Raw genomic sequence first — 17,992 nt, forward strand, 5'->3', positions numbered from 1 at the left:
CCCAGTGAGCAATGGTGGATGCACCCGCATCCATTTAATGGGAGAGTCTGGGAGCAAAGTGTGGTTTAACTTTGGCAGCTCAGCTGTAAGGCCACTGATAACCTCCCAGACCACTACATTACCCACAGCTGCCACTTTGCCTCATGGTTATGTAGATATCTGCCTGATTGGCACAATTCCCAAGTTACATTGTGGAAGTTGTCAAGATATAGCTATATTGGGGCAACTACAGACAGATCTCAACTCGGATTCATACTCATCCAGCAAAGTGGCACTGAATATCTGAGCTCTTATGCTGGCAAAGTTCTCAACTCCCTCTCAGATGAATGAATAAACAGGGTCAGGCCAAGATGGAATGTTAGATCACAAAGCGTGACCACCTACACATTACCATACCTATAGCTTCCATCCTAAAGAGTGGAAGCACAGGATTGCTTTTGGCTAAAGCCAGTGTGAGCCTATTGGTTACACACACTCTGTCCATGCTCTGGTGTGTGTATTGGTGTGGTAAGGAAGAAAATCATTAGACCTACATCACTCTCAGACACTGATATAGACCAAGGCTTACACAGCAAATCACATTGCATCACATCACACACCCAGATACAAACACATATGTAAGGGAATTGTTGTTTACAGACTCCCTTCAGCACTTTGCTAACCTACACAAGTACTACATTGCTGTACCTTGCCTGTTTATCATCAAAATAAATGATGACTGTGCCAAACTTGTCCCTATCTGCTAAACAGGTAGTCAGTCATAACTGCTTAGATAAGAGTGTCTACACCAGGCAGCCTGACAGACATTTGTTGGAAGCATATACGCTCAGTGATTCATCTTTGTAACAGACGTGGGCACTTCATGGCCTCAGAGTCCAAAAAATGCCTGTAATTTAACGAAACAACAATGAACGTGCAGAAGACATCATGCCTTCCACATGATACTTCTGGGAGCAGTTTGGTATGCATTTTTGTTTACTGTGGCAGACTTCAGAAAGAGGCTTTTTGTAGGCTCATGACCTCATCAGCAGACAATACCTTCTCTTGACTTAATGCTATACACAGAGCTGAGGATTGAGTTTATCAGCACACCTGCCTTAATTTCAGTATCCACAAAGTTAAAAATGCACTAACACCACAGTAGGAGACCCATCCTATAGGACTGCAGCTCTACTATGTTTGTGACAAGCTAAATCTAAACATTTATTTATTTATTTAACACTTTTCTATACCGGCCTTCATGAATAAATTAAAATCAAATCGGTTTACATGTAACAAGACCTTTTCTAACTCTTACATCTCAGCTATGTGGAAAAGCAAGGGCCTCAAACCTGTATACATCTGAAAGGTTGTGCCTCTGCTTAGAGGATGACAATTCTGATAGCCTGAGGACTCCAGGGTAGACATGCTATGTATTTTAAGTGTGGTCATATATAGGATAAGGAATGTAACTGATAACTAGATATCAGAACAATCAAACATCTCTGCAGAACTTCCACGTACCTACATAAAACCGAACAATATGAATAGCCCATAACTGGACAGACAAAGGTCCTGATATTTCAATATTTCCCAATGGCTACATGTTACATGTCAAGGTAGGTATACAGCTTCTAAGACAGCTTTGCCTTTGGTTCAGTGAGATGAACCTTTTTTGATGTCACGTGTGGGTGTTATTGTTGTCATTAGCCAAAAGCTATGACCTATACATTTCAGAGGTTCTATCTACATCATGTCAAGGCATGACATCATTCCATTCCCAATCCAATCTTCTGATAGTCAGACCAGCATCCTTCAATAGCCTCACTTTACAGCTAACATAACCAACATGACAGACCAGGGGTCAGGAACTTCACCATCTGTACATGAGAGCTGCCTGTTTGTTTATCTAGGTGTAGCAGAGCCCAGCTGTGCATGTCATGTGCAACCCCTATGAAATATGCTAGTTTGCAATGACCTATGAGATTTTTGGAACTCCCACGGTATTGGACACGAGTTTCCAAAAAGGCTCTAAGAGAAGGCCTGCTCTGTGAGCACTCAGAGGTCAGCATTGCCTCAGAAACTGATGAGGCAGTGTTTAACACCTGTGTGTTTGCATTCCCATGTGAGACGATGAATCTGATGTACATGTGGATATCTTCAGATACACATGGATGTCAGCTATGTAATCTGGCTGTAACATGTAGAGTCTCTGATTGATAACTGTAGCTGTCAACTTGTAGCTTCAGACTGTGCCTTTAAGCAGTTGAGCAGCTTGTGATATATTTTACTTATAGAGCATTTGGCTCCATGTCATAGGTCCTGCTGGAGTTCCATCATATCTATGCGATTATTTTGCCAACATGTGAGGGCTAGGACAGGCAAGCAAGTAGGTGCTAGCTATGCCAAGCTATTCACACTGTTTTGGCTGTCTACACAAATGCTATGGCAAGACATGACTCTTTTTTGACTGGCAATCAATATGAATACATTAGAGCAGACACATTTGTTTGTTGTTAGGTGTATTTGGTGTCTACTTTGTTTACTACTGTCAATTGCAGCAAATGATCTCTTTTCATGATGTTGCCTAACTACTAGGCCTAAGTGGTTTCGGTTACACACTGACCCAGATTGGTGAGTGTGTGAAAGAGTGGAACCAGGCTGCTGGCGCTAATGTTTAAAAAGGAGATAGAGCAGCTTTTAAACTAGAACAAGGGGGAAAGCCGACGGTCACTCAGCAATGCATGGTTCGGAGGAATGTATCCTTGAATCTTACTAATGAATAGGAGAGTTAGGGCATCCCAACAGAGAGGTTCCAATAAAAGCTTAAGAATCATGTGCTATAAGCTTAAGAATCACCTGAGCTAAAGAATTCCAAATTATCCCTGTCAACTGAAAAGCAGGTTGTTAATACAAACAAAAAATGCACTTTGAAAAGTCTGTATGCCAATGCTAGAAGTCTAAGAAGTAAGATGGGAGAGTTAGAGTGTATAGCAGTGAATGATGAGATAGACATAACTGGCATCTCAGAGACTTGGTGGAAGGAGGATAACCAATGGGACAGTGCTATATCAGGGTACAAATTATATCACAATAATAGGGAGGATCAACTTGATGGGGATGTGGAACTTTATGTCCGGTAGGATATAGAGTCCAACAGGATAATCATCATACAAGAGACTAAATGTTCAGTAGAATCTATATGGGGCCATGTGTGTTGGGTAAGAGTGTAGTGATAGGAGTATACTACCGTCCACCTGGACAAATACTAAGAGAAATCAGGGAAGCTAACCAATTTGGTAGTGTAGTAATAATGGGAGATTTCAATTACTCCAAAATTGACAGGGTAAATGTAAGATCAGGACTTGCTAGAGACATAAAGTTCCTGGATGGAATAAACAACTGCTTCATGGAGCAATTGGTTCAGGAACCAATGAGAGAGGAAGGTATTTTAGATTTAATTCTTAGTGGAATGCAGGATTTGGTAAGAGAGGTAACAGTGGTGGAGCTACTTGGCAATAGTGATCATAACACAATCAAATTTGAACTAATGACTGGAAGGGGGACAATATATAAATCTATAGCTCTAAACTTAAGGCCGAATTTTCAAGTTGGCTGCACGGGTAAAAATCTGGACTTACGTACATGGTTGGGACCTGCGCACATTTTCAAAAGGGTCCGGCCACGTGTGTAATTTCCGATATGTGCACAAGTAGCATGCCTCTCTGAAGGGGCGGGCTGGGGCTGGAGCCTAGAAGGGGAGGGGGCAGGAGTGGGCTGGGACAGCGCCATTCTATGCTGTCCCGGGGAAGCGTGCGCCGGCAACCAGCGCACAGATTATTTCTGCTCCAAGGGAGCAGTAAATAATTAAACAAAAAACCCTGTAAGTTCATAGGAAGGGTTTAGGGGGTGGGGAGAAGAGGGGAAGAGGGAGGGAGTTTAGGAAGGGGAGGGTAGAGAAGTTCCCTCCCAGCCTGCTCCTTAATAAGAGCGGACTGGGAGGGAACTGGGGGAGGCCCGATTGTGTAGCCAAAATTCAGCCACCCCTGCATACGCCGCCTGTACATGCATGCGTGGATTTTAAAATCCGGCGTGCATGTGCGCGCAGCCATCCGATTTTATAGCATGTGCACACCGGTGCGTGCATGTTATTAAAATCAGCACGTCCATGTGCGTGCGCCGGGAACCACGAGCATATGGACGTGCGCACGCTCCTTTAAAAATCTACCCCTAAATTTTCAAAAGGAAACTGATAAAATGAGGAAAATAGTTAGAAAAAAAACTGAAAGGTGCAGATGAAAGGTAAAAAGTGTACAACAGGCGTGGACGTTGTTTAAAAATTGGATGAAGCAAGGATTTGTTTATTAATTCGTGGTCAATAAGCCCAACTCTGGCCGAGTTTTGCTCATTTGGATAAGCTGCCTCAGGGGCTATAATATTTTAAAATAAAAGACAAATAAATTAACATACATAATTACATAAAGAATGACTAACATATAAATACATTAATTAAAATCATATCAACTTAAAAACATATATATACACATATATTTGTAATAAACACTGAATTCCACTGTAAAATGTAACAAACGATAGACACTGAAACAAATATATACATACCAAAACACAATCATAGTAACAATTGCACTTTGAGGATATAAAGTTTCTTTGGAGACTGATATATTGCGACATATAGTTGCAATTTATATGTACCTGCGGATGATCAGACATGTTTTCTTAATGGTATAATCACTCTTCTAGATATAGTGTTGTTCATATACATCTACAATGGTTAAATGAAGTAAATGGAATTCCGCATATTCTACAAAACACTTACCATTATCCACAAAACCCTACACGCTCACAACATCTACTGGCTCGACGACTCCCTCCGCTTCCTCTCTACTAACCGTCCCACTAGATCCGCCTATAAAGGTTGCCTAGTCACTCCCTCCCCAAAAACTACACACCTCTCTTCCACTAAGGAATGAGCCCTATCCTTGGCAGGCCCGTCCCTCTGGAATTCCATGCCCCCTGATCTCTACTTAGAGCCATGTTCCCAGAAATTTAAGAAAAAGCTTAAGACATGGCTTTTCAAACAGGCATACCCTGAACAGAGTCCGTTTCCCCCCACCCTTCCTTCCCTCTATTCTAGCTTCCTCTCCCCCTTCTCCCTGTGCCCCCTCTTACATCCGATCCTCCTCCCCATTATTTCACTATTTTATTTCGTTATATTTTATATAGATTTCTGTATTCATCTTATATTATATCTTCCAGTGTTAATCCTGTAAATCCTCTCTCATGTATTTCAGTATATCTTTTGCCTTTTTTATTAGATTCACCTTATTTTATAGTACCCATTTTTAGTCCTGTACTTTATTCCCGATGTATTTCAGTATATTTTATGCCTTGAACTTTAGTATTTCATATGTCTCGTATCTCAGTATATTTTATGCCCCGTTCTTCAGTATTTTCTATGCCTTGTTATTAGTTACTCCTTTTATCCTATTCTCCCCCCCTCCCCATTCTTTGGTTCCACGTTCGTTCCTTTGTTTCCCCCACCCTTGTTCTTTGTAATAAGTTAAGTTACCTGTAAACTGATATGATATACCCACAAATACCGGTATAGAAAAGTTTTTAAATAAATAAATTACTTAACCTTCTATAACAATATTTTATGAATAATTGGTATAATCACTAATAGGATGGACCAGAACACTTTGGGGTAGATTTTATAAATCTACGTGCGCGCGTACTTTTGTTCGCGCACCAGGCGCGAACAAAAGTACGCCAGATTTTATAAGATACGCGCGTATCTTATAAAATCCGGGGTCGGTGCGCACAAGGGGGGGCTTGCCTGAGCACTCTTTTACACTGTTTGTTTAAAGTATAATAGTTCAGTAAGACTTTCTCTGTCCCTTCCTCTCATTTAAACAACCCCCTTTTTTCAAATATTTTTTTCCTCCAAATGGACCTAACTGACTTTGTTTCAGCCATATAACCTTTAACTTTTTTTTAAATTTGATTTATAACATTTTTATAAACAAAGCATACAACTTTGTATACAAATTGTTTTCTTTTCTTCTTTGTTAGGATGTCTTTATTTATTTATTATTCTGGTTTTTTGAGTCCTGTAACTTTTATCTTTTTGTTCTTATATTTATTTCTATTGGTATACACATTTTTTTTTTACAACTATGTAAAATGTTTCTAAATGACTCCCTTTTCCCTTCATTGTCGTTATCAATAAATTCTTTGTCTCAGTTTACAGCTTTTATTTTATTTCAGAAAATAAAAAATGAAACAAAGCCAATAAATTGGCCAGTTGTTATTTTCAGCACTCCAGTTAGCACTGCTGCTTTAATTTATAGGTGCATCGGAGATAAGGCGTTATGATAGCTAAAGATAAATAGAAGGAAAAAAATATACATATACATAGATCTATCTCTCCATCTATATCATTAAAATTGTCTATGGTACCTGAAGGCTGGAGGGTTGCCAATGTAACTCCAATTTTTAAAAAGGGATCTGGGGTGATCAGGAAACTACAGACCAGTGAGTCTGACTTCTGTGCCAGGCAAAATGATAGAAACTATCATAAAGAACAAAATTACTGAATATATAAATAGGCATAGTTTAATGGGACAAAGCCAACAAAATCTGCTAAATTTTTTGAGGGCGCAAATGAACTTGTGTATAAAGATGAGTCAATTGATATAGTGTATCTGGATTTCCAGAACGTATTTGACAAAGTCCCTCATGAGAGACTTGTTTGGAAATTAGAAAGTCATGGGATAGGGGACAGTGTCTTATTGTGACTTGGGAGCTGGCTAAAAGTTAGAAAACAGTGAGGTCAATATTCAAAGCCATTTAGATGGATAACTGGTAAGTTATCCATCTAACTTTAGGTTATCCAAGTTATCCATCTAGTTCCAAAGTATCCATCTAATTCCAAGTTAGCAATTTAAATATTTAGGAGTAAATTTTAAAACCTGAGGGGCGGATTTTAAAATGAGCGTGAATAGCCTACTTTTGTTTGCGCTCCAGGCGCAAACAAAAGTACGCTGGATTTTAGTAGATATGCGCGGAGCCGCGCGTATCCGCTAAAATCCTGGATCGGCGCGCGCAAGGCTATCGATTTCGTATAGCCGGCGCGCGCCGAGCCGCGCAGCCTACCCCCGTTCCCTCCAAGGCCGCTCCGAAATCGGAGCGGCCTCGGAGGGAACTTTCCTTTGCCCTCCCCTCACCTTCCCCTCCCTTCCCCTACCTAACCCACCCGCCCGGCCCTGTCTAAACCCCCCCCCCCTTACCTTTGTCGGGGGATTTACGCCTCCCAGAGGGAGGCGTAAATCCCCGCGCGCGAGTGGGCCTCCTGCGCGCCGGGCCACGACCTGGGGGCGGGTACGGAGGGCGCGGCCACGCCCCCGGACCGCCCCGGGCCGTAGCCACGCCCCCGTACCCGCCCCCAAAACGCTGCCGACACGCCCCCGAAACGCCGCGACGACCGGGCCCGCCCCCCCGACACGCCCCCGACACGCCCCCCTCGGAGAACCCCGGGACTTACGCGAGTCCCGGGACTCTGCGCGCGCCGGGAGGCCTATGTAAAATAGGCTTCCCGGCGCGCAGGGCCCTGCTCGCGTAAATCCGCCCGGTTTTGGGCGGATTTACGCAAGCAGGGCTCTGAAAATCCGCCCCTATGTGCGGGTGTCCATGTGCACATGGACACCCGATTTTATAACGTGCGTACATAGGTGCGCGCATGTAATAAAATTGGGGCGTCAGCACATGCAAGGGGGTGCACATTAATGCACCTTGTGCGCGCCGACGTCCACGGCCTTCACTCGTTCCCTCCCAGGCCGCTCCAATTTAGGAGCGGCCTGCGAGGGAACTTCCCTTCCCCCTACTCTATCCTACCTACCCCCCTCCCCCATTCCTTTAACTTTCCGTTTGCGCCTACCTTGGGGCAGGTGCAGGTTGCACATGCCGGCACCCTGCCGGCACGTGATCCCTCAGCACAGCAGCAAATGGCTGCTGTGCTGGGGACCTCTAGCTCTGCCCCACCTCCTCCCCGAAGCCCCGGGACTTAGATGTGTCCTAGGGCTTTTCGTAAGTCACCGGGCCTTTTTAAAATAGGCCCGGCGCGCATAGGGTTTTGAAAATCCGGGGCTTAATTTTGAATATTGACCTCAGAAGGCTAGGGCTAAATGGTAAATGTTCTCAATGGAGAAAGGTGACTAGTGGAATGCCACAGGGATTTGTTCTGGGATGACTGCTTTTTAATGTATTTATCAACAAACTGGAAATGGCAACAAGTGAAGTGAACAAATTTGCTGATGACACAAAATTTTTCAAAGTCGTTAAATCACAAGAGAATTGTAAGAAATTGCAAGAGGACCTTGCAAAACTGGGAGACTGGGCATGCAAATGGCAAATGAAATTTAATGTGAACAAGTACAAAGTGAATCACTTAGGGAAGAGAAACCCAAAATATAGCTACACAATGCAAGGTTCCACATTAGGAGTCACCACTCAGGAAAAGGATCTAGACATCATTGAAATCTTCTGTTTAGTGTACAGCAGCCACCAAGAAAGCAAATAGGAATGGAAAATAAAACAGAGAATATCATAAAGCCTCTGTATTGCTCCATAGTGCGACCTCATCACGAGTATTGTGTGCAGTCCTGGTCACTACATTGCAGAAAAGGTGTAGCAGAATTAGAAAAGGTACAAAGAAGAGCAACCAAAATGATAAAGGAGATGGAACAATTCCTATAAAGAAAGACTAAAGAATTTAGGACTCTTCAGCTTGCAGAAGAGATGAGTGAAAGGAGATATGATAGAGGTCTATAAGATAATGAGTGGACTGGAGCGAGTAAATGTGAATCAGTTGTTTACTCTTTCAAAAAGTACAAAGATCGCCTTACCATAGCCCAGTTTTGGAAGAGGTCCCCTGTAGTGGACTGTTGGAAGATTAAATTAGAAGAAATAGCTGATCTTGAAAAACTAACATGTATATTAAATTGGACCATTATGATACTGTCTGGACATCTTATTGGGTTTGGTGAACTAAAGACGTTACTGATGTGCAAGTGGGGGATACCCTTGGTTCATATAACCCTTACAGTTACGACTGCATCTAGATATAATTTCATTGTCACCGGATAACATCTGTAGTTTATATTGGTGGTATTCCTCAATGCTTGGATACTCTTTTTTTTTGTTGTTATGTACCCTTGTGCAATTATAAATAAAAAGTTTTTTTAAAAGTACAAAGACTAGGGGGACACACAATGAAGTTACTAGGTAATACATTTAAAATTAATAAGAGAAAATATGTTTTTACTCCATGCATAATTAAGCTCTGGATTTGTTGCCAGATGATGTGGTGAAAGCTGTTAGGACAAGTTCCTGGAGGAAAAGTCCATAAACCATTACTAAGATGGATTTGCAGAAATCCATTGTTTATCCCTGGGATAAGCAACATGGAATTTATTAACCTTTTGGGATCCTGCCAGGTATTTATGTCCTGGATTGGCCAGTATTGGAAACAAGATACTGGGCTTGATGGACCTTTGGTCTGGTCCAGTATGACATATCTTACATTATGTAGGGATCCTGTTAGTCCCCTACTAGAGTTAGGTAAAAGAATATACCATTTGGTGCAGGGAGAGGGAGTTTAGGAATAAGAGGTTTACAGCTTTCCCATGTGGAATGCCTGCAATGGAATTGCCCTGTTGTTTATACAGAGAGATCACCATTTTACTCTCATGGATCCTTTTTTGTTTTTGAGAAGGCAGCATGGTCTAGGCTGCTGTGCTCTCATTTTTCTAATAACTTTAAGTTCCATGGAGACTTTGATTTTGGATGAGAGTTTCTTTCCGCCCTCTCATGCCACCTTTTAACTTATTTAAGTTTGGAGTGCCAAATTATTTTGGCCTCAGTTAAGCTTACTTAAGTTGCTCTTCTATCTAATGAGAGTTTCCCTTCAGGCAAGAGGAATCTGAGATCATTAACAATCCAAGGAGTGGATGCTTTCAAGTTATCCTATGAGAGGAAGAAGGAGAAAGGGAGAAAAGGAGAGGAGATGGGACTCCTCAATGGCCCATGAATATGTACAGAAGATTGGGAAATGAGAAGATAAAAGGTATCACCCTTCATACTACAAGAGGAGGTAGGAGATAAAAGACTAAAATTCTAAACTATACTTTGGAAGCACAGAATCTTTGCTCAGAATGGCAGGGAAGAGATCAAATAATTCAAAGAATTACATCAATTGGATTTAACACCTGACAAGAAAAACTGTAAGAGGTCTCAAATGTACTGAAAGCACTTGAAACAACTTGAAAATGAAGTACACAGGTGTAAAGACTTTACTTCATCCTTTGCACCTTATCGGTGAGAAAAGTTGGAAGCCACCAAACAACTCTCATGTATTTCATTGAGTAGTGACTTCATTATTGTCTCTGCTGAGATTATCAGTGCTGCTGTGTGCAAAAGATTTAACTTTGGGGAAAAGTAAAGAGCAATGTGAGGGCCCTGAAAGGAAGGTCCCCCTGCCCGCCTCCATGCAGGAAATCTTGGATATACATCTAATAATATAGCTACAATGTCCATGCAAAGAGAATTGTGATTATATAGCCTTTGGAACTGTTCTCTGGGGTTATCTTTTCTGCTCACTGTTAGCTTCCATGGACTCAGCTGAAATTTCAGCATGCACACACTGTTATAGCTACCCTGCCTTTAATTAGTGCTGCATCACGCCCACAACTGCATTGCGATGTCATCACGTATTGTTATCGGTGCCCTGCCTCCGATGATGCACTTACTGCATGATGCACTTACTATATACATTAAAGGAATTCTGATGCACTTACTATATACATTAAAGGAATTCTGATGCATTTACTATATACATGATGCACTTACTATATACATGATGCACTTACTATATACATTAAAGGAATTCTGATGCATTGTATTTTTCTCAACCATTCTCTAAATCCCAATACATAGTGAAGAATTTTTCAGATTTCTGCACTTTTTTTGTGTGTGTTCTGTGTTCAAAGACCCAAAAAAACCCCCACCCAAGATCCCCAAATCTTCCCCAGCCTCCTGAGCAGCTAACTCATTCTTCAGAAAGTCTTACCTTGTGAATAGACTCCCCAACGACCTGAAAAGCAAAGGAGAAACCAAAATGAAAGTCAGATTTCAATTCAATCCCAGCCCCAGGATCTGATTTTTGGCAGGGCCAGTAAAATACAAAGGTATGTTGGGAAAAGGAGAAAGTCAAAGGCTAGGAGAGTCACCTGAGGCCTAGGAGCTTTACTCTTTTGGATGTTCTGAGATGCAATCTGAGCCAACTTCTGATAGGTTTCATACCACAATATATTAATAACATAATTATTCACTGGCAATCAAATCACTTTGAAGAACTATTTTCCCTAAACACACTTACGAGTATGGTTTTTCAACGGGCTTTTGCACTTAAAAATGGCATATAAAGTACTTCATGTGAGCGACATTTGCACGTGTCTCAGATTTTCAAAACAGGTCACATCCGTGCTTGCTCCTCTGTTCGCAGGCAAAAGTACACGTGGACAAAGTAGGCGTGTTTGCGGCATGTCAGGACATGGCTTGCAAGTTCGCCCATGCTTTGCTAGTTTATAAACAACATCCACGCAAACATCATCAAGAATGTGTGAACACTCCCACACACCAGTTTCAAACTTGCTTTGTCTTTTTTGAGCTGGTGTTTGGCGTGCTGGCTTCTCCCGGCGAATGGACATGGCAGCTGGCTAGAAGGAGAGGGTGGGGCTAACTGAGAAATCATAGTCTTTACCTGGAAGGGTGTGTTTGCCTGTAAGGTTTATTTGTCTGGTTTATCCTTCTGTCTCTAGTCTTTGGAGGAATCTTTCAGTGAATTGCGCAGCATAACTGAGAGGATGTGTGTGGTGACTGGACATATGGGGGCGGGTGAGCAAGTGTGACTGGGGCAGATTGGGGCATACTGGGAGGGTGAATGAGTGTGACCGGGGCAGACTGTGAGAGGTTGAGTGAGTGAACGGTGGAGTTCTAAATGAGTATAATAAACTTATGAATACACATGACACAACGGTTGAGGAGGCAGCGAGAACAGAGGAAGAGGTACCCCTTCTACTAACCATGAGGGCTTCCATTCCCTCATCATGCAGGTGGACTGCGATGCCAAGGGTATCATCAAGGATATAGTGCCCAGGTTTCTGGGATCCTGTCATGATGTCTACATCCTCTCACAAGCAGAAATTCATGACCACTTTCAGGAAGGACACATCACTGGAGATTGGCTTCTAGGCAGGTATGCTGCTTTCACTACAATCACACAGCAACTATCCCCTGCCCTTTTCTCTCCCAGTTATCCAGGTGACCTTACTGCTTTGGCCCAGAAAGCCCACTTTAGCCTCTACCAGTGAACAGCCTGGTTGTCTACCACCTTGAGATATCTCACTCTACTTTTCTTTGCCTTCTCCCCTATAGGTGATGAGGATATCCACTCAAAACCTTACTCTTGATCCCACTGGCGTACCCTCAGACTACAGCAGATGTGCGCTACAACAAGGCTCACCAATTGACCAGGGCAGTCATCAGTAGCACCTTTGACCTACTCAAAACATGTTTCTACTGCCTGAACAGATCAAGGGATGTCTTCTGTACAACCCCACAAAGGTCCTTGAGATCTTTCTAAGCTGCTGTATGCTTCATAACCTTGCCAAAAGCTGAGGTCTGCCTCCTCCCAGGGGTACAAGATGATCATCTTGAGGAGCAAGATGCATGTAACCTGAGTGAAGAAGAATTGCAGGAGATATATCACCAACTTCATCAGCAGGTTGTAGAGGAAAGGAACACTCTGATTCAAAGATATTTTCAGTGGTAAATGTCTATTTATTTACAAGACAATTGTGATATTTGTGCATAGAAAAAAAATGAATGCTTCCTAGGCCACCCTTGCTTGGACTGGCCCAGTTTGGTGGTCTTGTGCAGCAGACTTCAATTTCTACTCTGTGCCTTTGGAGGGCACAGACATTAAGGGCATTGGCAGGGGATGAGATCTGCAAGAGGGATCTGGAGGGGAGAGTTGCACCTGAGAGCTGATGTTAGGGGGGGGGGGGCTGAGGATGAAGTCCGACCAGCACTGGTATGCCTCTCCTCTTCAGCAGCTGCACTAGAAAAGTCCATTCTCGTGCCAGCAAAGGAGGAGGTCCTCCTACAATTTATCACAATCCACGTGTGATTTAACTACTCTGAACAATTTTGTGTCATCTGCAAATCTGATCACCTCAATTGCCTTACTCCTTTCCAAATCATTTATAAATATATTAACAAGCACCGGTCCAAGTACAGATCCCTGAGGCACTCCACTGTAAAAACGGACCAGTTACTCCTCCTCTCTGTTTCCTGTCTTTTATCCAGTTTATAATCCACAGAAGGACATTGTGTCCTATCCCATGACTTTTTACTTTTTTTTAAAAGTCTCTCATGAGGGACTTTGTCAAAGGCCCTCTGAAAATCCAAATACACTATGGGCCAGATTTTAAACACTACGCACGGGCATAGATTTGTGCGCACAACCCGGCGTGCACAAATCTACGCCCGATTTTATAACATGCGCACGCAGCCGCGCGCATCTTATAAAATCTGGGGTCGGCGCATGCAAGGGGGTGCACACTTGTGCATGCCGAGCCCTAGGGGAGCCCCGATGGCTTTCCCTGTTCCCTCCGAGGAGAGGGTACTTTCCTTCCACCACCACCCCCCCCACACACACACCTTCCCCTCCCTTCCCCCTCACCTTTATTTTTGTATTTACGCCTGCCTCTGGGCAGGCGTAGGTTGCGCGTGCTGGCCGAGTGCCAGCGGATGAGCCCCCAGCACGACCGCTGTGCCGGAGGCCTTGGTCCTGCCCCGGGACATACGCGCATCTCGGGGCTTGTGCGCATTGCCGAGCTTATGCAAAATAGGCTCGGTGTGCGCAGGAGTGGGTTTTCAGATTATGCGCGTAATATACACGCGTAACTCTTTGAAAATCTGCCCCATATCTACTGGTTCATCTTTATCCACGTGTTTATTAACTCCTTCAAAAAACTGCAGCAGATTTGTGGGTAAATCCATGCTGCCTGTGTACCATTAAACCATGTCTATCTATATGCTCTGTGATTCTGATCTTTAGAATAGTTTCCACAAGTTTTCTTGGCACTGACGTCAGGCTTACCATTCTATAGTTTCCCGGATCTCTCCTGGAGCCCTTTTTAAATATCAGAGTTATACTGGCCACCCTCCACTGCCCAGGTATAATGGACACTTTTAATGAGAGGGTACAAATTACTAGGAATAGGTCCGAAATTTAATTTTTTAGTTCTTTCAGAACCCTGGAGTATATACCAACTAGTCCAGGTGATTTGCTACTCTTCAGTTTGTCAATCTGGCCTACTACATCTTCCAGGCTCACCGTTATTTGGTTCAATTCATCTGAAACATCACCCCTGAAAACATGTCTCCAGAACGGATATCTCCTCAACATCCTCATTAGTAAACACCAAAGCAAAGAATTAATTTCTGTGATTGCCTTATTTTCTCTAAGTGCCTCTTTAACCCTCTATCATCTACTGGTTCAACCAACCCCCCTCGCAAGCTTCCTACTTCAGATATGTTTTTAAAAGTTTTTATTATGAGTTTTTGCCTGTACAGCCAACTTTTTTTCAAATAATCTCTTAGCCTTTCTTATCAGTGTTTTACATTTACCTTGCCAATGTTTATGCTTTTTCCTATTTTCTTCAGATAGATCCTTCTTCCAATTTTTGAAAGAAGTTCTTTTGGCTAAAATAGCCTTTTCATCTTGCTTTTTAACAATGCCAACAATGGTTTGGCCTTCCTTCCACATTTCTTAATGAGTGGAATACATCTGGACTACACTTCTAAATTGGTATTTTTAAATAATGAAAACAAATAAAAAAATAAGACACTCTCTTGTATTAGAATATAGGGGCGGATTTTAAAAGGGTTACGCACATAATATATGCGTGCGCCTATTTTGCATAGGCTCTGCAATGCACGCAAGCCTCAGGATGCGCGTATGTCCCGGGGCTTGAAAAAATGGACGGGGTGGGGCCGGAGCCTCCAGGCACAGAGGCCATTTGCCGCTGTGCCTGGGATCACGCGCGCAACCTACGCCTTCCCGGAGGCAGGCGCAACTTAAAAATTAAAGGTAAGGGGGGGTTTTAGATAGGGCTGGGGGGCGGGTTAAGTAGGGAAAGGGAGGGGAAGGTGGAGGGGTGGAAGGAAAGTTCCCTCCGAGGCCGCTCCGATTTTGGAGCGGCCTCAGAGGGAACGGAGGAAGGCTGTGCGGCTCGGCGCGTGCAAGTTGCACAATTGTGCACCCCCTTGCGCGTGCCGACCCTGGATTATAAAATCAGGCATAGATTTGTGGGCACCGGGTAGCGAGTACAAATCTACACCCACCCGAAGTTTTTAAAATCTGGCCCATAACGTATAAATAGAGCACCAATTACAACAAGGCATAAAGCTAATTCAGTTAAGTACTATCATACCACCAGGGCGGGTACTGGGTAAATTACTTTTCTCCGCGATGCCGGTCATATATAATCATCAGTCTGAGCATCTTTTTTGTATTTTATCAAAATTGCTCATTAAATGTCCATGTGAAAATTATAGAAATATTTAAGGTTCAAGGCTTAAGAGAGCTCAGAATAACATAGGCATCAATGTTTGTTGGATTTTCTATTCTGAATATAATGGCACAGTTGAATTTGACTCTTTGGCACAAGTAAGCTTTTGTAGATTTTATTTCCTTATCCATGCATCCGGGAAAGTAGGCTTCTTTAGTTCTGGGTGGATGGAACTTCTTGGTTTTTACAGCAGCCCTAGTGCTAATCTATGGCAGGATCTGTATCAAATGGGTAACTCACAAAATATGACAGGTGAGGTGAGCAGAACCAACGACTCCTGTTAGGTTCTTAGAACCGAACATGAGCCGGGTTGAATTAGCACAAAAATAAAAAGCAATCTTAATTTAAAATAAAATGCCCAAACTTTGGTGTTTATTTTCTGTCTCTGCAGGTCTTTTCATTTCATGACCTTCTATATTTCACATTAATCTCTGGATTTGTTCCTCTTTCTTTCGTTCGTTTTAAAACTTATTATATTCTTTATCACTGCCTTTCTCCCTCTCCCCCTTTGTGTCAGATTGCACACCTCTCCATTTCCCCAACGCGTAGGCGTCCCCGGCATCCTGCACATAGTAGATTCCCGCAACTCCTGTACTCCTTAGCAAGTTTCCTTACAGCCACTCCACTGCCTTGAGCCTCTCCCCTTGAGAGGAAAAGCCCCTGCAGGGCTCCTGCCCCCACCAGGAAGGTCCCTGGGCCCACCAGCCTGCAGGCTGGCTACTCCATACGGTTTCATCCTGGAGATCCCTTCCATTGCCAGGGTCAGGCAGAAAACAAAGGGCCAGTTCTGCCAAAATCCTCCATCTTTTAAGCCTCCTTTTCTGCTAATCATGCACTTTGGGGTTCTTAAGGGAATACACACCAGCCCTTAATCCAAACCATAACGCCACAATATGCTTCAATGCTCACATCTGTATGAATGCCATCTAGTGGTAATTTGCCAATACTACAATTACATACATAAAGCTTTTCCCAAGCAAGTCAAACATGATAAAGTCAGGGTCCTGACCCAGAACATCTTGTGCAACAAGAAACAAAAAAAAAAGGGGGCTCAATTTTTGTAGGTCTCCCTTCATTCCCTTATCTCCTCTCTGCCTAGCACCTGCAGACTTTGCACCTGCTCTTTCTGTGAGCAGAGTTTTCTGAGAAATTTGGACGGTAACTTTCAAACCAGCGAGCGGGGCCCACATGAGTCCTCAACCTGGGGGTCATCTTCAACTCCTCTCTCTCCTTCTCTATGCACATCCAAAACAGTGCTAAAATGTGTCATTTCTTTCTCTATGATATATATCCAAAATCCATCCCTTCCTTGCTGAATGCTTATCCATTCTCTCATCACCTCCCATTTAAGACTACTGTTATCTTCTCCTCAAAGGTCTCCCAGTGAACCATTCATCTCTCTCCATTGCAATCTATCCAAAATTCACCTGCACAAGTTATCTTTCCACCGTGTCGCCATATCCATACAACCATTTTTCTCAATTCACTATTCTGGCTCCCTAGTTATTTCCGCGTACTGTTCAAAAATCCTCTTACTCACCTGCAAGAATCTTCACTCTGCCTTTCCTCATCTCTCTCCTCTCTTCTCTCTCCCTACACCCCTCCTCATGAACTCTGTTCGTCAAGCAAGCCCTTCTCCTCCACCACCAACTTCCGACTCCAGGTTTGATTGAAATGAAGGAGGAAAAGGAAGAATAGAGTTGGGGTGAAGGAGGAATGATTGAGAAGAGGGGTGAAAGAAGGAAACCACAGCCCTCCCCATCACACCCATCCCCTCTTTCCCTTGTCCTCCCTTCCAAAGCCCCTTTGATCTCCTCACTCTCCCTCTTTCACTTCCTCCCCCCAAGTTGATCCCTCCCTCCTGCCACAAACCTCTGTCACCCTGAGATGACTGGGATAAACACTGTGGAACCATAAAGGCTAGAGGATGGGAATGAAGAGTAGAGCCATGGGGATGGCTTGCTGGAATGTTTACTACATGGTGATTACAACCCTTACTCAAAAAATCCCTTGCACGGTTATTGCTTCCCTTGCACGGTTATTGCTTCAATGGCAAAGGGAAATGTGGAAAAAGAGGATTTGCATTCAGATAACAACCAAAAAGGACTGAACTACACAATCTGGGTAAATAAATAAACATAGGGCAGTTACTACCCTAAACCATTTAAGCCTGATACATCACTCAATTGCATACACAGTGTTGCTCTCTGCTTCTACGGCAGGGGGAAATGTGGAAAAGAGGATTAGCATTCAGACAACAACCAACAAGGACTAAACTTCATAATCTGGGTAAACAA

General features: G+C 43.1%; 1 protein-coding gene across 1 annotated transcript in view; it reads right to left on the reverse strand.

Moving 5' to 3' along the window:
* The window catches only part of PRSS8 (serine protease 8), a 75,881-nt gene that overhangs the window by 14,452 nt on the left and 43,437 nt on the right, over positions 1-17,992 (reverse strand). Inside the window, exon 2 of the mRNA XM_029606873.1 lies at positions 11,126-11,149. Within this exon, the coding sequence (XP_029462733.1) occupies positions 11,126-11,149 (24 nt within the window). The remainder of the gene's footprint in view (positions 1-11,125; positions 11,150-17,992) is intronic.

This window comes from Rhinatrema bivittatum, chromosome 6, assembly GCF_901001135.1.
Source record: "Rhinatrema bivittatum chromosome 6, aRhiBiv1.1, whole genome shotgun sequence".
Taxonomy (NCBI): Eukaryota; Metazoa; Chordata; class Amphibia; order Gymnophiona; family Rhinatrematidae; genus Rhinatrema; species Rhinatrema bivittatum.